General features: G+C 38.4%; 2 protein-coding genes across 3 annotated transcripts in view; one reads left to right on the top strand and one right to left on the bottom strand.

The window, feature by feature from the left end:
• The window catches only part of LOC306870149 (uncharacterized protein), a 141051-nt gene that overhangs the window by 25637 nt on the left and 91962 nt on the right, over positions 1–23452 (top strand). The gene's annotated exons all lie outside the window — the stretch shown is intronic.
• LOC306869324 (uncharacterized protein) lies at positions 2967–23346 on the bottom strand. 2 transcript variants are annotated; one of them, XM_079416030.1, is made up of 9 exons: positions 23172–23346; positions 21855–21921; positions 21642–21705; positions 20476–21563; positions 18322–18520; positions 15337–15492; positions 9523–9580; positions 8944–9085; positions 2967–3766 (listed from the first exon to the last, which is right to left on the bottom strand). In XM_079416030.1, exons 1-9 carry the CDS (start codon positions 23212–23214, stop codon positions 3481–3483), a joined length of 2103 nt encoding a protein of 700 aa, XP_079272156.1. In that variant the 5' UTR covers positions 23215–23346; the 3' UTR covers positions 2967–3480. The 2 variants fall into 2 exon arrangements, with proteins under 2 accessions (XP_079272156.1, XP_079272157.1); XM_079416031.1 differs by having other exon boundaries at positions 2973–3766; positions 9523–9547.

The following is a 23452-nucleotide window of genomic DNA, read 5'->3' on the forward strand; positions in this document are numbered from 1 at the left end:
CATTCCAATATTTTCAGAAGGGTGTGTGAGAGTTTATAAAAGACAATCTTTGTCAGTGAAGGAAGAAAACAATTATATCAACAGCTATAAACAAGATGGGTGGTCTAAGTTCAGATTTTTATCAATACTTAATATCCAAGTGCAGACAGAACCAATGTTTAATATTGCCACACACAGTAATTTTAGATGTTACTTTCATGGGAAGTGCTTTAACGTAACCCAGATTTTTGTGGTTTTGACCCTGTTGCAATTCATTTAATCATTGTGCCAAAAACTTGTATTGAACCTGGAATACCGCAACGCATTGTGACATTACCGTAAAGATGATGACGAGAAAGAATTGAGCTGTACTCAAACAAAAGCTGAAAAAAAGTGGTTTTCGGAAACTGTAAACATTTCTCCAAAAATTAGCCCCATTTGCTTTTACTGAAAGTGTTGTACTTGTTGCTTTTTTATTAATATGCCACAAATGCTGTTGCTCGAGTTGAACTTGTATTGAATTCTGGAATATATACAGTGCTCTCCAAAAGTATTGGAACAGTAAAGACAAAATTGCTCAAGACATTTACAAATATGATTAAAACATGAATATGAGACAAAACTACAGAATGTCACATTTTATTATTGGGTGATTCAACACATAGATGTTTTACCAGCTAAGAAGTTCAGCACTTTTAGAGTTCATCCCTCTATCTGATGAGAGCATAAGTATTGGAACAGTTGCCTCACAGGTCTTTCTAAGTGATCAGCTGTGTCCTGTTGCATTCATTCTTCAGATATTAAAAGCAGGGAATGTGACGTATCAGTTATATCCATTACTTCTGCATTCTGAATCTTGCATTCGATGATGACACACAAACCAGGATGAAGACGAGGGAGCTGACTTTGAGAGAAAAGCAAGCAATTTGGATGCTAAAAGAAAAGAGGAAGTCAGTTAGAGCTCTAGCAAAAACAAAGGGCATGGAGAAATCAAGAATTTGGAAACCACCAGCGACACCAGCAACCAACAACGACCTGATCGGCTGAGAAAACAACAGTAGTTGATGACAGACAAATCATAAAAGCTGTGAAAATGAATCCTAAAAGACGTGTCTGTAAAATCAGCAACAACTTCCAGAAAGCTGGGTGATGCTCTGACAATCTACTGTCCTCAGGAGACTTTGACACAGAATTACAGATGCTACACAGCAAGATGCAAACCTCTGACCAGCACCAAACATAGAAAGACAAGAGTAGAGTTTGCAAAAAAGCAGAAAGGTGAGCCAGAAGAGTTTTGGAACTGTGTTTATGGACCGATGAGACAAAGATGAACCTTTATCTAAGTGATGGGAAAGCAAAAATGTGGAGAAAGAAAGGTAACTGCAATGATCCCAAGCATACAGCCTCATCTGTAAAGCATGGTGGAGGTGGAGTCATGGCATGGGGATGCATGGCTGTCTCTGGAACAGGCCCTCTCAACTTTACTGATGACTTAATGTATGATGACTAGAGGTCGACCGATATGGGTTTTTCTCTGGCCGATGCCGATACTTAGAAATCAGGGCAGCCGATGGCCGATATATGATGCTGATATGTTTGGCAAGAGCAAGAGTCTGGTGATGTCTATGGGTCACAGACTCACTGCTGTGATTGTGTGCAAGGGATCTGCAACTAAATAATAGCTTTTAATCTTTTATATCTGCCTTATGTTCAACTGTCCCAATACTTATGCTCACATCAGATAGAGGGATGAACTCTAAAAGTGCTGTTCTTTTTATTTGGTAAAACATCTATGTGTTGAAACGGCTAATAATAAAATGTGACATTCTGTAGTTTTATCTCATATTCATCTTTTAATCATATTTGCAAATGTCTTGACTCCACAGCCAACAGAGCAATTTTGTCTTTACTGTTCCAATACTTATGGAGGGCACTGTATATGTATTGCAGTCCCATTATAGATGAGCAATATTCATTTATGTAAGCGGTTATGGAGCAGAGTGTTTTTGTCGTAACATATTTCTGCGCTGCTGTGAACGGCAAAAAATTCCTTGCATCATTTGCCGAGGGACAAATTTCTGTCGTACCGTACTCACTGGAATGGAAGAAGCACTTCCACTTTTTTTTTTAAACTTGTTGCATCATGCCTACATTTGTTTTCAGCGTGTAAGCAGACCCGTCATTATCAGGGATTTATCACCGTTTTATCCTCAGGCACTTTATTCATCTGTTTCACCAAAGAATTCCCACAAAAACGTGTTTCTTGAGCAGCAAATCAGCATATTAAAATGATTTCTGAAGGATCATGTGACACTGAAGACTGGAGAAACGGTTGGCTTCAAAAATTAAATTATATAAAAAAAATTTTTTTTTAAATTGTAATAATATTCCACCGATATACCGTTTTTTTTTTTTTTATCAAATAAATGCAGCCTTGTTAAGAGAAAGAAAACAAACATCTTACCAACCACAAATCTTCTAAAATTGAATTAATTTTTTCAATCTTTTCATTTTACATTATTGACACACTATTTTCCTTTTTTGATATTGTGCAGTTGCTTTGACACAATCTGTATTGTTAAAAGCGCTATATAAATAAAGGAGACTTGACTCGGTGGTCCTGAAGATCTTGTATTTCATCTTCCTGCAGATAAACACAGTTCTATCGCAAGACAAAAGATGTTTTGAAGAGTGTTAAACTGTTTTTGTCTTTACAGGCAACACTGGACCAGATAAAAATGTTTGTGTTCTAAAGAAAAAAAGCTAGATTTTCTTGTTTGGCTAAAATATCCCTTCAAATCATCAGTTTACTGGCCCTAATGTCCTGTGACAGGCATGTGAGAGTTCTCCCAGAAACAAGAGACATTCTGCTCTTAAAGAAATCCTCTACTTGTTTTGACCAGCCTGGGAAAACTGCATCCCTCCCATTCCTGAAGCGCATGTTTAATGACCATACAACAGCAGAAGAACTTCTTACTAACCTCAAAAACTGTTTGCCAATCAACATTTCCAAATTTAATAAACAATAAAGATGTAGATGAAGTCATATTACATAACATCAATGAGAAATGATCTAAAAACAAAGCTCAGGACATACACAAAAGATCCATAAAATGTTTGTTTACATCCAAATACTTTTTAATGTGCTCAGAATTGAATAACTCTCCATTTTCTATGGAATAAATTTACATTGCTGACTCAAATATGGTTTAATAATCATGCAGAGATTGATCCATAAATTATAACTGAAGTTATAAATATAGAAAGTTAAGTCTTTTGCAGTACGGGTTCCTTTAAACACATTTAAACAAAACATCATCTAAATACAGCAGCGATGCATAGCAGTGAAGGTATGAAGCAATTAGTTAACATCTAACCAGCTTAATGAGAGCGGAAATTCTGGCTGAAATCTATTGAGAAATAGTGAATGCAGAATGAAAAGGATTAAAGCAATTCAATGCTTCCAGGTGGGACATGAAGATCAGAGCGTGATAAGCATGATCATGTATCCTCCTCCTCTGGATAAACAAGTGTAACGTGAACGCGGTCTGTCATCGCTTCGTTCTCACGGTACACATACACAGGAGAGCTCTGACCTTTGACCGCTTCCTGACGCTCACCTGCAAGCTCACAGAGAGAGGTCACGCAGGGCTCGTGTTCCTGCAGAGCTGTGGGATAACACACAGCGCTTCTCTCGATCCGCACCGAGCGCCGCACCGGGGTAAAGAAACGGATTTCATGACCATCCACTTGTCCTGGTTCTGCTCCTCGCTGACTCCTCTTCCCTCTAAAACATCAGAGAACATTATCAGACATCACAGCAAAAACAACTCCTAATCATCCTGCCAACTGAAAAATGTTCATTTCAAATTCAGGTAATTTGCCACTGAGATGTCTGGGAAAAAAATGTCCCAATTGACCTGAATGCACCTTAATTATTAGTCAAAAAGATTTCCTATGCGATTTTTCCATATGTATCATCCAAACCTTGCACAGAGTCAGATGCATCAAAACACTTCTCAAAATGCTTGCTACGGATGTGAAAAATGCATTTATTTATTTTTTGCATTTACAAAAAAAAAAAAAAAAAAGTGTTTTATGACAAACATAAGTTCCGGAGGCAGTGTAAACGTGATTGACACAAAGTGAGGTTGTATTTTTTTCTTATGATGCAAAAAAAAAAAATTGACAAAAATTTTGGACCTTAAGACTTTTGAAAGAAGTCTCTTGCACAGTAAAAATAAATAAATAATTTTGTTAAAATATTACAATTGCAAAGAAACGGTGTCTTCAGAAATCATTCTATATTGCTGATGGTGCTCAATCATCACCAGTTATTACTGGCGCTCTGTTATTAATGATCAATGCTGAAGACAGATTTTGCTGCTTAATATTTTTGTGGAAACATCTTGATACATGTCTTTTTCCAGAATTCTTTGATGAACAGAAAGCTTAAAGGAACCTGATTTATATGAAATATTTGTAGTATTAATAAATGACCTTACTGTCACTTTTCATCAGCTGTGATCAATGCATTCTTGCAAACAATCAACACAATCACAGTTTAATCATCTCAGGCAAAAACTAGTGCTGTCAAACGATTCATCGTGATTAATTGCATACAAATGTGGGTGTGTATTGTGTATATTTATTATGTATATATATATAAATACGCGGACATACAGTATATATATTTGTATTCATATAATTTATATTATATTTGAATATATTTCATATTTAAACAAATATTTTCTTAAATACACATGCATGTGTGTGTATTTATTAGAGATCGACTGATATATCGATTTACCGATATTTTTCCCGATATTTAAGCATTTTTCCATAATTGAATATCGGTTTTGTAATATCAGATTCACCGATAAACCCCGCCGTCTTGTGGGTGTTTTGAGAATTGCGCGCAGGATCGCAATTGCAGCGCATCTGAGGGGAGACGAGACAGCAACGGCGTGCAGGTACTTGATTTGCTGTAGTTAGTAAACTATTTAATATTACAGTCATTAATGCACAAATTAGATGCATTACATAAATGCCTGATATGTAGTTTATGCAACTTGGCTCTAAGAAATATGATAAATAAGATACTCTGTCAACCCCTGTCCCAATAAAGATGCAACTTTGCCTGATTTAAATAACACAGCCATGAATTAGAGCATGTTGGAAATAAAAGCATTGAATTTAATTCTCTCAGCGGGTTGATGCTCAAGAAATGCTCAGCACGGCCACTGCATGTAACTTTCAACAAGATTCACTTTTTTGAAGCACCCTAAATTGTATTAACACTTACTATATAACCATAATTTCATTTATAAACATCTAAATTAATACAACTCTATGGAAATTATTTATTATCTCTGTTATCGATGGCAGTTTGAGTATAGTTCTGTGTAAATGCAGATAAACTGCGCTGTCAGCAGCATAATTTAGAACCACAAAAAAATAGAGCATGCCAGTTGAGAAATGCAATAAAATACAATGCTTGTTATATTCCAGAGAATATTATTCAGTGAATTAACATTATCCAGTGAATTATTCTTCACTCTTTTGCCTATTAAACCGCTTATAAACCTACTAAAACTGTAGTTAAAATGACTCCTGTCCTTTATTTATTTTCTCCATTTGAAAACATTAGACATTCTACGTTTATTTTGCTTACTGCTAATATTAGTGTTGCTGCTAAAGCTTTTTATAAATAAAATGTTTTTGATTGTTGTAATACGAAGATTAAATTTAACATGCAGGGTTCTAGACTGCGACCACTTTTTGAGAATGTGCGAGTAGAAACTTGACGTGGCCGCACTTGTGCGAGTGCATGTCTGCGTCTGCTTCATACAGCGCGCGCTGCAGAGCCGATTGTAGCAGGAGTCAGATTGACAGATTTCAGCGCGAGCGCTTCAGTAGAGCCTGGTTTATACTCGCCGCGTCAGCACGAGCGCAAAGGTGCAACAGAGGATTTGGTTTCAAGCTAAAGTAAAAGAGCGCTTCTTAAACCAGAGAAGGTGAACATGCTGGTGTTCAAGTCCTGTCAGCGACAGCCAGTTTAGTTTTACTGTTCTTTTAGTTTTCGTTTTGAAAAGCTTATCTTTGCTGTTTACCTCACGTTACGCTATGGAGGCTTTCCTTAATTTTTTAATATTATTATTTATTTGATTCTTCAGTGTTTGCTAAACATTGTGTAATTTATTACTCGGTATATAATACAGCATGTGATGTGTCCTGCCATGCCTCGTCTTATTAGGTTATATAAGCTAGTTTGTCATTGTAACGTACTGTTTTATTGTTGTTGTGCTTTTTAATTAAGAATAACAATGAATCCATTTTGTTTTAGTCTTAAAACAAAAGCATGTAAAGCGTGACACCAAGATCACAAATTTGAAAGTGAAAGTGAAAAAAGGAATCCTGTTCACAAAATTTAAAATCACAAATAATACAGATGAAAAAGAACGAGTTGAATGTTGAACACTTTCATTACCATATAACTATAAACTATGATAAAAGTTCATCAGCATGCGTTGATTAATCAAATGTTGTATCAAAAAACAACAAAAAACAAACTGCAATCAAATTATGTGCTCCAACTGAGAAAGTTAGTCGCAAAAGTGAGATCAGTGGGAAGAATGAGTCTAGAGCCCTGCATGAAAGACTGCTAATTCTCCAAACATGTTTTGTTAAGATGACTGAAAGGAGGAAAAACCAAAGAGAAGTATGGACTTACTTCACGCAGTCATTTATTTACTTTATAACAGTAAATAAATATCGGTTCTGGTTATCGGGCACATAAACATGCAAATAATTGGTATCGGTTATAAAAAATAAAAAAATCAATATCAGTCGATCACTAGTATTTATATATACACACATTACACACGCATATATTATGTAAACAAAATAGGAGGCTGAAATGTTTTAAATGACATTTTCTTCAGTGTTTAATGACCGTAAGTCATGTTAAATGTACAAAAGGGCCGCTTTTATCCATTATGCATGTGTGCACATGATCAGGACCGTACCAGCTCCACCTCATTCTGAGCCAGAAAAACCCCTGACTTGTGTACTTCTCAGAAACCTGTAATACTAAATAATTTTGCAATTCTTAATGTAATCACTTAACAGGGAAAGTATAGAAAGTCTATTTTTTACCCTATTCACCTGTGCTGTCTTGTCTTAAATGCAAGCTTGTGATCTTGTATACATTTCTTACAGTGAGCATAAAAATATAGGTATTAAAAACTAAAAAAATCAGTTTTTTCAAGAGGCACTGGAGCGCGTGAAGAGGTAAAAGTCCCACAACACGCTACTCATTCCAAAGAACATGTGTCTGCATGCACACGGGATCAAGGTTATTGAAGTTCAAAGCTGGATTGTGTTAGGGCCGTCAAAATGGCTGAAAAACTCAATTTGAATTTTGTACTTAAATATTATCAATATTCAAATTTAAAAGGCATAATTTCAGTAAGGGAGAAAAAGCTTTTGGTTTATCTCCTGAGACCACAAGAGGGCGCCTCGAGCTAAATATTACTAATGCACATTCCTTCAAAGCAATAAAATAACACTGTGAAAAAAGTGCATAATGTTTAAAGCTGCAGTCCATAACTTTTTTTTGGTTAAAAATGATCCGAAATCAAGTACATAACGAGCCAGCGTTCAAACTATCACCTTACTGTAGCCCGATTCACAACAGTTAGTTTCTAATAATGTTTTCTGATTTGAGTGGCACGGGTAGGTTTCCGCGGGAAATTGGAGCATGGCACTGCGTCATTGCGTCACGTCTGTAAACAAACATAAAGCAGTTGTCCCGGCTAGTAGACTATCTCAGGTGAGGATCCTGCAGGTGACGGATCGTTTATAGCCTCGTCTCACAGCAGCTGGAATAATTAAATTTATCATTTTGATGGCAGATTGTAATCCAGAAAGTATTGTGTTTATGAAACCAGTTTGAAGGAACATTAATTTGCTTTTTGGATTAAAAGAATTTCTTAATATGAAACTTGAATGGTATGACAATTAGATATTAGACTGTACAAAAATTGAAATCGACACGCTAATACTATACTCAGTCACGCAATGCTTATGTTTTTAACATGAATAATTTGAGAATAAAGTATAACAATACTTTGCACGGTTTGATGTGATATGAGCTAACCAATCTCTAGATTTAATCACCATTAGTAGCGCGATTTATGCTAATGCTTTTTTCCTCAGTTTGGCAGAAGAAGCGTGGCAGACTTGTTACTTGTTCAGATGAAAATGCGGTGAACATTCTTACTTGGGTCCTATATGCCAAGACGTAGACTAATCTGTGATTGCGAAGTACAGTAAATATCCACACCGGTGCGGTGACTGACAGCTACACATTCACCTCAGAACATTAGATTCAACACCGGATCACAACCCCATGCACGGAAGATAATTCTGCAAGAAACTGCAGTTCCAGGTTTTCAAACATAGAGGGCGACAAAGAGGCAAAAGTTACGGACTGCAGCTTTAAAATAATGTTAATAAACCATAATTAAGTTGCTTAAACAATTAGAAACAAAGCAGCATCAGGTATGTATAGTTTAATACAAAGGACCGAAAACAATGACAAACAGGACTTTTTCTATTTAAAAACATGAGATGCAGAAAAACCTCCATAAAGGCTCGAGATGTTTTTTTAAAAGTTGAACTTACATTAATTTGACATGTTTTCTAAACATACGGCTCTCTTGTTCGAGACGCGAGTGCAACGCTGATAGATATCCCTCTAGAAAATGAGATGTGTACGGCTTGGTTTCAGTTTTGACCTAAACAACATCTTCTCTGCATCGGTGTTCTCTTTTTCAACAATATTTTGAATGAACAACGCAGCAGCGAATTTTTAAAAAATCCAGTGGCTTTTTTAAAATTCAACAAACATTCGAAATTCTAAGTTTTTTGACAGCCCTCGTAAGTGTGCAGGTGTCATACCCCGGGGTCGCTGTGATTCTGTACTTGACGACTGACGAGTCTCCCCTCGCTCCAGATATGAGGGCTCTGATGGGTTTTGGGGTGCACATGCTGCCATCACCATCCTCTTCATCACACTCTCCAGTCTCTTCCGCTTCAGACTCTAATGGTGCCAGAGATTTAAAACATTGTGAGATTTGCTTTTATTATTATTAATAATAACTTGATTCTTTTTAGTTTTTAAAAGACATCACTTATGCTCACCAATGCTGCACTTATTTAATAAAAAAACACTAAAAACAGTAATATTGTTGTGAAACAATTCCTGTGATGGCATTCTAATCATCCTAATATTCTGATTTAATGCCGTTTTGCATTATTTTTGCCGTTTTGTTCTGTATTCAAATAGAAAACAGTTCTTTTTTTATTGTAGTAATGTTTATTAAACACTATTTTTGATAAAATGCAGCCTGTTGAACACAAGAGACATGAAATATATATAAAAAATGGAGTGTAAACTAAAATCACTGCAATATAGTTTGTTAAAAAAAAAAAAAAAAAAGTGTCTGCCACTTCATGAAAATATAAAAAAAGATTTACCTTGAATCTGTCTCCTTTTAAGGATCTGAAAAACCACAGATCGCAGCTCATCCACTGGCTGTTAGTAAACACATTACAGTGGGTGAATACAGACGGTTACTCACAAGCTGGTATTTACACACACTAGAGCAAGTCATCTCCTGTTACTGTAAGCTCTTGCCTGAGAAGTGGAGTTGACTTGCATTCAAAGAAGAAAACAGCTGTATAATAATAGTAAAAAACCAATGCTGTCAAATAAAAAGTGTGTTTACATATTAGTCCTCAGGACCTTACACTGGCTTCCAGTTACATTTAGGATTGATTTTAAAGTACTTTTACTTGTTTATAAGTCACTCAATGGCCCAGGACCTAAATATCTTGCATATATGCTCACTGAATATAAACCGAACAGACCACTCAGATCATTAGGATCGAGTCAGTTAGAAATACCAAGGGTTCACACAAAACAAGGGGAGTCTGCTTTTAGCTATTATGCGGCCTGCAGTTGGAACCAGCTTCCAGAAGAGATCAGATGTGCTAAAACATTAGCCACATTTAAATCAAGACTCAAAACTCATCTGTTTAGCTGTGCATTTGTTGAATGAGCACTGTGCTATATGTCCCAACTGATTGCACTATGTATAATTATTTTCTATTCTTTACGGTTTTAATTTAATTAAACAAATTTTTATATCATTTTAAAAGTTTAACAGAAGGCTAAAGTAAGAGCTGTGACGGTAAAGAGAATGTGGGCAAAGACAAGCGTGTTGGTTAATCAGGTGGAAGTAGGACCTCTGAGATCTGTTTGTTTGGGTTATGATGGTCACAGTAAGTAGTGGAACAGTTAAGTGTTTTGGAAGGATTTTTCACTTCATGCGGAAGAGTTTGAACAAAGCTTGAGAATGTTTGTTTTTAAATTCCTTGTTTTTATTATTATTATTATTTTTAATGACTATTTTACTTCCTTTTATGTAAAGCACTTTGAATTACCACTGTGTATGAAATGTGCACTCACACACAAATATATAAGAAAAATATATTGTTTATATATTAACTATATTTTTATATAATATAAATGATATGAATATTAGTGCTGTCAAACGATTAATCGCATCCAAAATAAATGTTTGTTTACATAATGTGTGTACTGTATTGTATTTTTCAAATATATATTGTGTGTGTGTATTTATATATGCATAATAAATATACACAGTACACACACATTATGTAAACACAGGGCTCCTACACATTTTCCATTTCAAAATTCCATACTTTCCCAGACTCTCTTCTGTAGATTTTCAGACCATATTTAACAAATTAGATTAGATTAGATTAGATTAGATTCAACTTTATTGTCATTGCACATGTAAGGTACAGGGCAACGAAATGCAGTTAGCATCTAACCAGAAGTGCAATAAGCAGAGGTACAGGATATACAGTGCCTACAATATGTTACATATGTACAGAATATACAGATAAGGCAGTAGTACTATGGACATAATTTACAAGTTTTTAATACTATCAGTATGATATACAGATGGGTGATATGAACATACTATACAGATGGATTGTACAGTAAATGTATGTACACTGTGAGCAAAAACTATGAAAATAATTACAAATGGATATGAATAAGCTATAAATTAAGATATATAAATACTAGTGCAATGAACATTGAAAGTGCATAGAAATAAAAATTTCCAGTGCATAGTACTCAGTGTAGATTGGTTGTTTTTTGTTTTGTTTTTTTAATCGATTTAATGATGGGGAGGGGTGAGGAGTTTGTAGTGGTGTGTGAGGGGGGTGTCATTGGGCAGAGTTTAGTAGGGAAACAGCTGTAGGGAAAAAGCTGTTTCTGAGTCTGCTTGTCCTTGTTCGGAGGCTCCTGAAGCGCCTCCCAGAGGGCAGTAAGTTAAACAGTCTATGGTCAGGGTGAGAGGAGTCCTTAAGAATGCCGCGAGCTCGACGTAAACAGCGTTTTCTCTGGACGTCCTCAATGGCAGGGAGTGGTGTCCCTGTGATGCGTTGGGCGGTTTTCACCACCCTCTGTAGTGCCTTGCGGTCAGCAGCTGAGCAGTTCCCATACCAGACTGTGATGCAGTTGGTCAGGATGCTTTCAATTGCACACCGGTAGAAGTTCACCAGGATGGCTGGAGACAAGTGGTTCTTCTTCAGTGTCCTAAGGAAGAAGAGGCGTTGGTGAGCCTTCTTGACTAGGCTGGATGTGTTGGTGGTCCAGGTCAGGTCCTCCGAGATGTGGGTTCCCAGGAACTTGAAGCTGGAGACACGTTCAACAACCATCCCGTTAATGTGGATGGGGTCATGCGTTCCACTTTTCTTCTTCCTGAAGTCCACAATGAGTTCCTTTGTCTTGCTGGTGTTGAGGAGCAGGCTATTGTCAGCACACCATGCAGCCAGGTGCTGTACCTCCTCCCTGTAGGCAGTCTCATCGTTGTCTTTGATGAGGCCAATCACTGTGGTGTCGTCAGCAAACTTGATGATGGAGTTGGATCCATGCACAGGCCTGCAGTCATGGGTGTAGAGGGAGTAGAGAAATGGGCTCAGCACACAGCCCTGTGGTACGCCGGTGTTGAGTGTGATGGTGGTGGAGCAGGTGTGGCCTGACCTAACATGCTGAGGTCTGTTGGTCAGAAAGTCCATAATCCAGCTGCAAAGGGAGGTGTTAACACCCAAGTCTCCAAGTTTAGTGGTCAGCTTGGAGGGAATGACGGTGTTGAATGCTGAGCTGAAATCAACAAATAATATCCGTGCATATGTGTTGTTGTTTTCCAGGTGTGTGAGTACCGAGTGCAGTACTGTGCCTACTGCATCCTCAGTGCTTCTATTGCTTCTATAGGCAAATTGGTGTGGGTCCAGTGTGGGTGGGAGGCAGTTCTTGAGGTGTGCCAGGACCAGTCGCTCAAAGCACTTCATAACAATGGGTGTGAGTGCTACGGGGGCGGTAGTCATTCAGGCACGTTGGGGAGGAGTGTTTCGGCACTGGCACAATGGATGTCGACTTAAAGCATGTTGGCACCATTGCTTGGGTGAGTGACAGGTTGAAAATGTCTGTGAAGACCCCTGCGAGCTGCTCTGCACATGTCCTGAGCACACGTCCAGGAATGCCGTCGGGGCCAGCAGCCTTGTATGCGTTGATCCGGCTCAATGCTGTGCAGACATCTGTGGAGGTGAGTTTGAGGGTCTGATGGTCTCCTGAGAGTGTGATCTTGGTGGCTGTCTCCTTGTTGTTATTCTCAAAGCGAGCATAAAAGTCATTTAGCTCGTTAAGGAAGGAGACGTCTGTGACCGTTGGAGTGGAGTTGCATGGCTTGTAGTCACTGATGACCTGGATGCCCTGCCACATGCGCCGGGGGTCAGAGTTGGAAAAATGCTCCTCTACCTTTAGCTTGTAGCAGTGCTTGGCCTTCTTGATGCCCCTCTTCAGGTTAGCCCTGGATATGCTGTAGGCCTGAGCGTCATCTGATCTGAAAGCAGTGTTGCGGGCTTTCAGCAAGAGCCGCACTTCCTTGTTCATCCATGGCTTCTGATTAGGGTACGTTGTGATCTGTTTCTCTGTTGTGACACTGTCAATGGAGGTATTGATGTAATCCAGTACAGAGGTGGTATAGATATCAATGTCTGTGTGAGAGCCACTGGCAGCCTGAGAAGCAAACATACTCCAGTCCGTGTGTTGAAATTTGTCCTGAAGTACAGACTCTGCTCCCATTGGCCACACTTTGATGGTCTTCACTGATGGCTTCACACGGTTGATGAGGGGTGAATACTTGGGGGTGAGAAACAAAGAAAGGTGATCAGACTGTCCGAGGTGGGGGAGGGGAGTCGCGATGTAAGCTCCAGCTATGTTTGTGTAAACATGATCCAAAGTTTTTTCTCCTCTAGTGTGGCAGGAGACATGCTGATGGAATTTGGGGAGCACTGTCTTTAAGTTGGAGTGATTAAAATCACCCGCAACAATAAATGCAGCTTCCGGGTGTACAGTCTGTTGTTTACTAATGGCCGCATGCAGTTCGTTCATAGCAAGCTTGGCATTAGCATCCGGGGGAATATAGGCTGCAGTTATGATGGTGGAAGTGAACTCCCGCGGCAGATAGAAAGGTCTACACTTAACCATGAGAAACTCTAGGTTAGGTGAGCAGTGTTTTCCAACAATGTCAGAGTTCGTACACCAAGCTTTGTTTACATAAATGCACAATCCTCCGCCTCTGGTCTTGCCGGAGTCATCTGCCGTTCTATCTGCTCGGAGCGTGTAGCGTCCGGTTAGATCAATAGCATTATTGGGTATGTCGCTATGTAGCCATGTTTCAGTGAAAACCATGACATTGCAGTCCAAAAGTTTCTTACTATGGGTGATGCGAAGTCGTATCTCATCCATTTTGTTCACCAATGACCGCACATTAGCGAGGAAAATGCTGGGTAAAGAGAGCCGGTGCGGTGTTAGCTTTAGCTTAGCTCTTAGTCCTCCACGCTTCCCCCGTCTTTGTTTACGATCTCGGCGCCGCCTGTGAGCACTTCCGCCCGGCCGAGCAGAGTGCGTTGCCTCGGGTGTTCTGGAGATCTCCGGGATGAGTCGATGATTGGTTATAAGATTGTTGGAAAAGAGCAGACCGATATCCAAAAGCTCCTGTCGGGTGTATGATGTTAAGGCAAAGCTGTTCAGTGAGAACAGACCCGAGATGAGCAGGAAAAATACTGCAAAATTGCAAAAACTGGTGAGACGCTGAGCCTCGCGATGTGTTCGCGCCGCCATCTTGGTCACAAATGGTTCATAGAGCATTATTTTCACTTTTACATGTACACAAGTAACTTTTTTGTGCCCTCGAGAAACTATTCACATGTGCATGGAAATGTTTAGCATGCTTACGCATTACAATTTCTAGTTTTATGTAACCTATTTCCTCTGTGCATCACTGCCGTCTATTCATTACTATGAATAAAATGATCGCATGGAAGCACATGCATTAACAGAGATCTACCTGCTCAAAATTGAGCTTTTCTTACGGTAGTACCTCTAATATCTATGCCTAATGTCCAATTTAACACATCGTCTGTGGTTTTGGAGAAACCATGACATGAAATGGGCTAATAGCATAACATTTGCCAAGTTCAGTATGCCATATTTCAAGGCCTTAGGTAACGCACAGTCTGTGGCAGCGAAATGGGCTGATGGCTCAATAGGGTGGCACAGTGTGCATTATCCTACACGGCAAGTTTCATGGTTTCTTGTGCACACATAAAAGTCTGTACATATTTTAATTTTTGCAAAGGTCCTTGAGGCTAATTAATACGGTCCTAGGAATATAGTGAGAAGAAACCCAAAATGCTTATAACCGGCATTTGAATTCATTCAGTCGTATTTGACAATCACTAAACAGCTGCCATGAAACCTCACCTCTTGTGAATTACATTATTTTCATTAAATTCTTTTAAAATAATTTTCAATTATAAAAACGCTAAATAGGGGCAAACGTCTGGAAACACAAATATTTTTCCATACTCCGTTTTCTCTTTTCCAGAGCAGGAAAATACTTAAATCAAATTCCATACTTTTCCAAACCCCATAGCAACCCTGTAAACAAAAACTTTTGTTTTGGATGCGATTAATCGTTTGACAGCACTATGAAACAAAATAAAAATCAATAAAAACATAACATTTACTCTTAATTTATTATTTTTAAATAAAACATGGTAATATTTAATATAACTAATAATAATAAAAAACTGTCTACTAACATCTCTTCTGAGGCTTCTCAGATTTCCAGACTAAAGCGAAGCAAATAAGGAAATAACATTAAGGGAATATAAAGAGAAGCTGACCTCTCTCACAACACGGATGGCCTCCTGAAACATGGGCAGCACCTCCAGGTTTCCCTCTCTTTCCATTAGTCTGGCCTGGCAGATCCAGTATTTAGCAAACTTCTGTGCCATTGGCACCCGAGACAGCACATCTCTGACCCGCTCCACCGGGAAACCCTGTCCACAGCATCAGATCAGTGAGGAAAGCATCATCCAACATAAAACATTCAATTTGTGCTTTACAGCTCAAGAAAAGCTTAAAAGAATAGTTCACCCAAAAATGAAAAAAAATTCTCATTTATTCAAACCTGTATGCATTTATGTTTTCTGCTGAACACAACAGATTTTTTTGAAGAATGTGGGTAACAAGTTTTTGGTCTTCACTTTGTTTTCTCCATACTATGTAGGGACCATGCACCATTTGGTTACCCAGATTTTATCATAACCTCAGAGTGGTGGAAAAGGCTTGTAAACATTATGGTCGATTAATGCCAGAAAATGGCAAACACCTGAGTTCGGCTCAACAAAAAACATTGCGATTAGGGATAAGGGAACAATCTGGACAAATTTTGAATGCTGGTTTGAGAACGCTTTATCTGGAAGAATTACACCTTGCCTAAGAATGTAGAGAAGTGAATTTTCCCATGGAAGTAGATGTTTTATACACGCATTCATACTGAAATTCAGGATCCAGTTACTTCTAGTCTAGACAATGATTACGGACTCAAAGTGGAAATATTTCACCATGCTCCAACCTTCTGCAGTCATGATTTCCTAATGCTCTAATCGATGCATCGATGAACAAATGTGTTTTAATAAAGGAAATCAGGATCAGAATGAGCTTTATTGGGTATGTTTACACATACGGGTAATTTGTTGTAGTGACAGAAGCTCCACAGTTTAACAGAAACACAGTAACAGGACAGGACACAGATAATAAAAGAATAATATACAAATAGGCAATGTACAAAACAGCAAAAACAATATATAATATAGACAATGTGTGTACAGGTCTGATGTGTGCAGTGTTAATTTTGGCAGGCATTTTTTATTTAGTCAGTCTTTATCTTGAGACGAAAATGCTTAATAGTCTTAGTCACATTTTAGTCATTTGAGTCTTTCATAGTTTTAGTCGACGAAAACTCATTGCATTTTTGTCAAATTTTAGTCAAACTGCAGTTACCAACATTTATTTTGGTAGCTATTTTATATGTAGTATTCTAACAAAAATAGTCATCAATTCTTCTCTCTTTAGACCAAATCAATTAAGCTTAGTTATGAGAAATTTGAATCAAGGATTGAATTTGGAAAAACAGGAATAAATTCATTTTTTGGTAGAGATATAAATTAAACTCATTTTTCAGATACAGTAGGTTTACTTAACAAGTATACACTTATTTAACATCTTTTGTTGGTTAACATTTATGACAGATAATTAGGAATGCTGTCCATTTAAGATGGAAGGTATGCATGTAATAGCCTACTGACACACATTCAGTTTTCACCCACCTGTTTAAGCTCACTTAAACCATAACGGACTGTATTTCCGTGAGATGCTCTACATGAGAGACATGTGGACTGCTGTGTGTGTATTTGAGCACTGAGAACTGATCGCGCGCTGTATGAGAACTGAAGAAGTGGAGCCTGCGCGAGAGAGAGCACTTCTATCAGCGTGTTTCCATCTATCGCACCTTCACTGACTTTAAGTTAATCGACAATGAATTGTGACTCCCGGGAAAAACGAGACGTCTGGTCACCCACTCCCTAACCCTTCGGGTGCTGAGGCCATTGTTTGCAAACGCACCTTATCCAATGACAGAGACGCACATTTTGAAAGACAAGACAGTTAACTTAGCCTATAGGATGTATTTTGAATGTCCGGTAGTCCTCAAATAACATTTTAGTCCCGTCTCGTCTTGTTAATGAAGACGCGCATAAATTTCGTTTTTATCATCAGATATTAGTTTTAGCTCGTCAACGTCTCGTCTTAGTCACAGAAAAAAAGGTTCGTTGACGAATATTTTTCGTCGTCTTCTTCGTCAACGAAATTAACACTGGATGTGTGCAAATTTTAAATGAAAAAAATTTGAAAAATAAAAAAGCAAGCAAGTGTGGTGAATAAATAATAGAATTGTGTGTTCCACGTTTATTATTGAGTGTTCATGAGATGGATTGCCTGAAGGAAGAAACTGTTCCTGTGTCTGGTCGTTCTGGTGCTCAGAGCTCTGTAGCGTCGACCAGATGGTAACAGTTCAAAGAGGTTGTGTGCTGGATGTGAGGGGTCCAGAGTGATTTTACCAGCCCTTTTGCTCACTCTGGATAAGTACAGTTCTTGGAGAGTGGGGAGGGTTGTACCAATGATTCGCTCAGCAGTCCGGACTACCCTCCGTAGTCTTCTGAGGTCAGATTTGGTAGCTGAGCTGAACCAGACAGTTATTGAGGTGCAGAGGATGGATTCAATGATGGCAGAGTAGAACTGTTTCAGTAGCTCCTGTGGCAGGTTGAACTTCCTCAGCTGGCGAAGAAAGTACAGCCTCTGCTGGGCCTTCCTGACAATGGAGTCAATGTGAATATCCCACTTCAGGTCCTGAGAGATGGTGGTGCCCAGGAATCTGAATGACTCCACTGCAGTCACAGTGCTGTTCATGATGGTGAGTGGGGGGAGAGCAGGGGGGTTTCTCCTGAAGTCCACGATCATCTCCACAGTTTTGAGTGTGTTAAGCTCCAGGTTGTTGAGACTGCACCATACAGCCAGCTCCTTAACCTCCTGTCTTAACTTACACAATGTCTTGACCAGGGAAATGACTGATAATATGTGCCCAAAAGCAAAAGAGTGAGACATGTGGTCTGAATATATTTGATTATTATCAGCTGTGTGCAGCGTGATTTCACTCCGGTTCATTTCCATGGAAGAATCTGCTTTGTTGCATCGTCTCTGGTTACGCACATTCATTTAATTACGCATTTAAAAAAAAATAACACCTCATACAATAATAATAATTATACCTGCTGTAATAATTTAATGCAGTCATCCAGCGATCGCTCCACAGCAAAGACAATGTCATGAACCTCATCTTCATTCTCCATTGAAGTCCAGTATGGCTGAGGAAAAGCAGAAACCGTCTTCCTCCTCACCAGTCGGACCGGCATGGGGGGACGTTTATACGTGATGCCCCTCGACTCCCGCCACTCCTGGAGCTTACACCTGCACACACAGCACTTCAGCTACGCTTTGACCCATACACGAAAAATAAATGATACTTACACTATATTGCCAAAAGTATTGGCACCCCCTTCTAATGAACAGGTTTGACTACTTTAGTAATTTCCATGAGTACAAATCTTAATGTTTAAGCATATAATGATATTTTAGGGAATTGTGTGCTTCTAATATTATAGCAACAGTTATGGACAGGACCCTTTTCTATTCTAACATGACAGTGTCTCTGTGTATAAGACACGGTTCAGAAAGACATGATTGATTGAGTCAGTGTGGAAGAACTTGACTGGTCTGTTTAACTTTAAATGCAGACCTTGAGCCAAAAACTCATCACCAAACACCAGTAACTTGTACATATGGGATACAGTCATTTTAGACACTTCCAAAACTATTGCAACAGAGATGGAAACACAATTTTTAAATATTTGTTGCCACAGTTTTGGAAGTGCCCTTTTCTGTTCCAAATACTTTTGTGCATATAGTGTATGTACAAGTCATTGGTGTTTGGTGATGAGTTTTTGGCTCAAGATCTGCATTTAAAGTCAAACAGACCAGTCAAGTTCTTCCACACTCAATCAATCATTTCCTTCTGAACCTTACCTTGTCCACAGAGGCACTGTCATGTTAGAATAGAAAAGGGTTCTGTCCAAACTGTTGCTATAAAATTAGAAACACACAATTCCCTAAAATATCATTATATGCTTAAACATTAAGATTTGTACTCATGGAAATTACTAAAGTAGTCAAACCTGTTCATTAGAAGGGGGGTGCCAATACTTTTGGCAATATAGTGTACTTTCCTGAAGGGACAGTTCACCCAAACATGAAAACTCTGTCATCGTTTACTTATTTTTGGGTGAACTACTGATTCTTTAAGGCAGTGGGTCTCAACTGTTGGGCTGCAACCTCAAGATGCATCAAAGGTTTCTTTTGACAAGGTCATTGACAATGGGAAAAACAACGCTAAATTTAAATAATAAAATGCATTGCAATGCAATAAACAATACAGCACTACCAGCATTTATTCATCTTGACAGGAGCTGATTTCTTTAATACATATTAGATATCAGCTCAGTCCATACAAGGTGTAGCTGAGTTTATTTCTTCATCAGAACAAATTTGGAGAAATTCAGAATTACATTACTTGTCGTGTGGATTACTGTTTTTATCAGCTCTCATTCTGACGGCACCCATTCACCGCAGAGCATTCATTGCTGAGACAGTGATGGAATGCTACATTTCTCCAAATCTGATGAAGAAGCAAACTCGCCTACATCTTGGATGGCCTGAGGGTGAAATTTTCTTTTTTGGGTGAACTATTCCTTTAATTTTCACTATTATATTTTTAAGTTACAAATAATATCACAAATTATATTTGGTTCAAATTAAAACAAGTTAATAAAAAAAAAAAGCTAATTAATTTATTTGCCACCCAAAAATACCTCTTAAAATAGGTCACCACTTTATGTTCAGGGTAAGATCTGGAAACAAAATCAGTTGAGAACCACTACTTTAAGGGACAGTTCACCCAAAAATAGTGTATATATTTTTGATATATAAAAAATATTGGACTTTAAAATCTCAACACCCATTCACTGCCATTATAAAGCTTGGAAGAGCCAGGACATTTTTAATATAACTGACTGTATTCGTCTGAAAGAATAAAGTCATATACATCTAGGACGGCTTAAGGGTGAATAAATCATTGAGTAAGTTTCATTTTTGGGGCAAACTATCTCTTTAAAGCACTTTTAAAACGAGATGTTTCCAAAGCATCAAAATGTTAGCCCAGAGTCTCCTTAAGGCTCTTGAGGTTCACTCTCCTGCACAGCTCAGTTTCAACTCAAAACAAACACATCCGAACAAGCCAATCAAGGTCTTCGGGAATACTAGAGAGTTGTAGAGCTGGGAAACCCTGCTTCTGACAGCTGTATACTCACAGTCTCTCCTCCTGAGCTGCAGTGGGCTTCTTCACTCCATCCACCGGAGCGGTCCGGACTCCTTGAGTGCTGGGACAGAGTCTGGATTTCGGAGTCTCTAACTGAACCGCAGGTTTGGCCTGGCTGGAGATCTTAGCAGGCCGGTGAAGCTCTGGAGGTGCAGTGGTCTTCTGCGGCAGAACACAGCTCCTGGAGCTTCGACCGGACGGTTTGGTAGAAGCAGCGGTGTTAGTTAGTTTAACAGCAGCGGTGTTAGTTAGTTTAACAGCAGCGGTGTTAGTTAGTTTAACAGCAGCAGGCTGTTTATTTTTGATGATTGCTGCTGCTTCTCTATTGGCAGGTTTAGAGAGAGCTGAAGAGACGCTCGCTCCTGTCGCTCTGATGGTGACAGAGCTATTTGATTTAGATTTAGTGGCATCAACGGAGAAAGTATCTTTTCTCCGGCTCACATCGGATCTGTTCGTCGATGGGTTTGTTTTGCAGCTGTGCACAGCACTCGGACTTCTGGGTTTTTGCATGGGTTTCACTTGGGTTTTAGAAACACTGTTTCTCTGTATTTTTGTCTCGGTTGTCTTCATTGGTCTTCGACTCGTCAGATTGGCAGCTGAGGTTGATTTGATGCTTGCTTCGGTTAATTTCTTCACCAAAGGCCTTGTTGGCTGAATGTCCGTCTTGGTGCGGCTCTGATCTGTGCTGACACTACATCTAGACTGTGAAGTGTTACGGATGGAAACAAGACTTGATTTTCTTAATATTTGAGTCGTATTTGCAGCATGGGAAGCTGGCTGAGCTTTGGGTTGGACACTTTGAGTCCTCTTCAATGGCGCAGCTGTTTTCTCAGCATTGTGGGGTTTCCTTGGATTTTGAAGAGAAGCTGTTTTGTTGCTCTGTGTCCTCAGAACATGAACACCCTCCCGGCAAGCGTTACGGGAATTACTGGATGGCTGTGTTTGGGCTTTGGCCAGTGAACTGATGCCAAGTCCTTTTTTTGAGGATGTGTTTTTATCAACCTCTGCCAATGTCTTCAGTCTCATCACTTCTTTTATATTTGTGCCATTGATGCCACAATTCTCCTTTCCATCAGCTTTCTGAGAGAAACAAAGAGACATCAGTTTAACAGACTTGCAGACTCTCATCACACATTTTAAGAAATGTATCTAACTTACAGTTTTGGAATTCTGGTTATCTTCAGCATGTTTCTTTGTAACAGGCTTCTCCTTGAGATATGGTCTTTGAGTAAAAAAACAAAATGAAACAGTCGATTCAGAACACATTATGGCAGTTCTGAATGCAAAAAAATATGTATATTTTTTATTTTAAAATTGGAAAAAGTATAAATTCAACAATTGTTACAGACAGAAAGACTCAAGACCGCCTACTTTGGATTAGGTGCTTTCAGTCTTCCTTTTGCCGCGAGGTATTCTGCCAGTTTCAGTTTGCGTAGCTCTGTAAATCAAAGAGAAAAACACAGATGTGTGTTTACGGAGTAATCCATTATTTTTGTAGAGGAGAGCCAAAATGACAAGCTTCACCTGAGATTTGGAGCCAAATTACAGGGGTGTAAAAATAACTTCAGAAAGACGGCAGCATCGTTATTTTATATGCACAGACTGGTATGTCTATTTGTTAAATCTGTTGACTTTAGTAATATTTGTTTCATTATATGATAACAGTGACAGTTCAAAAATGGCAAAAAGCACTTGTTGTGTTAAGTTTGCATGCCTGTAACTCCAGAAGTATTAAAGATATCTTAACATCCCTTTAGATTCTGGGTCTTAACAAACTTTCCTTCTGGTATGATCATTTTAAAGGCCCTCGATGGTTCAGTTCCAGAGATATGGAGATATTAATGCGGCTGCATCAGGAATTGGTCCAAACGTGGGTCACTTTGCATTCAGCTGATGCTTTTTTATTTTAAAGAGGAATATCTGAAGAACAAATAACATTGAAACTGGAAATGCATCTCATTTGTTTCTATCAGCTAAATTAAATCAAACAGCTGTCTGTAAATGCCATAAATGATCTAAAGTCTGCACGCCTGAAGCATTCAAGATATCGTCCTCTCCTTCTAGATTCTTATTCTTAATAGTTTAATAGAATTTTCATTTTTAAGGCCCATATAGTTTATTTGCATAGATATGGGAATTTCACAGCAGCTCTACATTTAAATTGTTGGGATATAATGAAACTAAGATTATTAAAATCAACATATTTTACTAATAGATGTACCAGTCTAAAAATAAAATAATGCTGCTATCTTATTTAACATTTTCAGGTGAAAATGATCATTTTAACCCCCTTTACTCAGTAAATATACATCCATGACATTTAATATTTTGGATTTCATCACCATATATGTTTATGTTATATCAAATATATATTTTTTATACATTAGCATAACAATTTAAAGGAACTACTGGACATTATTTGAGGATTTATGATGTTTTTGACACTATTGTAGGTTTATAAATCTGATGGAAACATGATCATATATCACCATAAACTACATATGATCCTTTTATGAAGCAAAAACATAACATAACGTTACAGACGCGCGATAAACTCATCATTGCAGTGTTTTGAACAACAACCCACTGGTTTCCAAATTATTGTTAAATGATTTTCCAAAACAAAATCGTAACGCAGTTTATTGACTGTAACGTTATAAAAATAACCCATAAACAGCTCTCAGTTACCTATCTTAGATAACGTTACGTCTTCATCCGCCGCTGTTTCCATCGCTTTATCCGAGCACTCACATCAAATATTTAATCGAAATAAATAAAGCGATTGTTTATAACTTCGTACACGAGACTGTCAGCACACACTGTGTAGCTAATGCTAACCCAGCAACTGACGCTTGAATTTTGCGGGGACACGCCCATCTCAATTCCTATTGGTTCGTTTAAAACTTTAAACCTCGACTATTGGTTGGTCAGGTTTGTTGATTCGTCTGATTTTGTAATTCGTTATAACT

This window comes from Barbus barbus (assembly GCF_936440315.1).
Source record: "Barbus barbus genome assembly, chromosome: 5".
NCBI lineage: Eukaryota > Metazoa > Chordata > Actinopteri > Cypriniformes > Cyprinidae > Barbus > Barbus barbus.

Coding starts and splice junctions, on each gene's coding strand:
- LOC306869324 (XM_079416030.1), bottom strand. CDS start 23,214: ATGGAAACAGCGGCGGATGAAGACGTAACGTTATCTAAGATAG. Junction 21,922..23,171: donor CGTAACGTTATCTAAGATAG/GTAACTGAGAGC, acceptor TTTGATTTACAG/AGCTACGCAAACTGAAACTG. Junction 21,564..21,641: donor ATAACCAGAATTCCAAAACT/GTAAGTTAGATA, acceptor TGTTTCTCTCAG/AAAGCTGATGGAAAGGAGAA.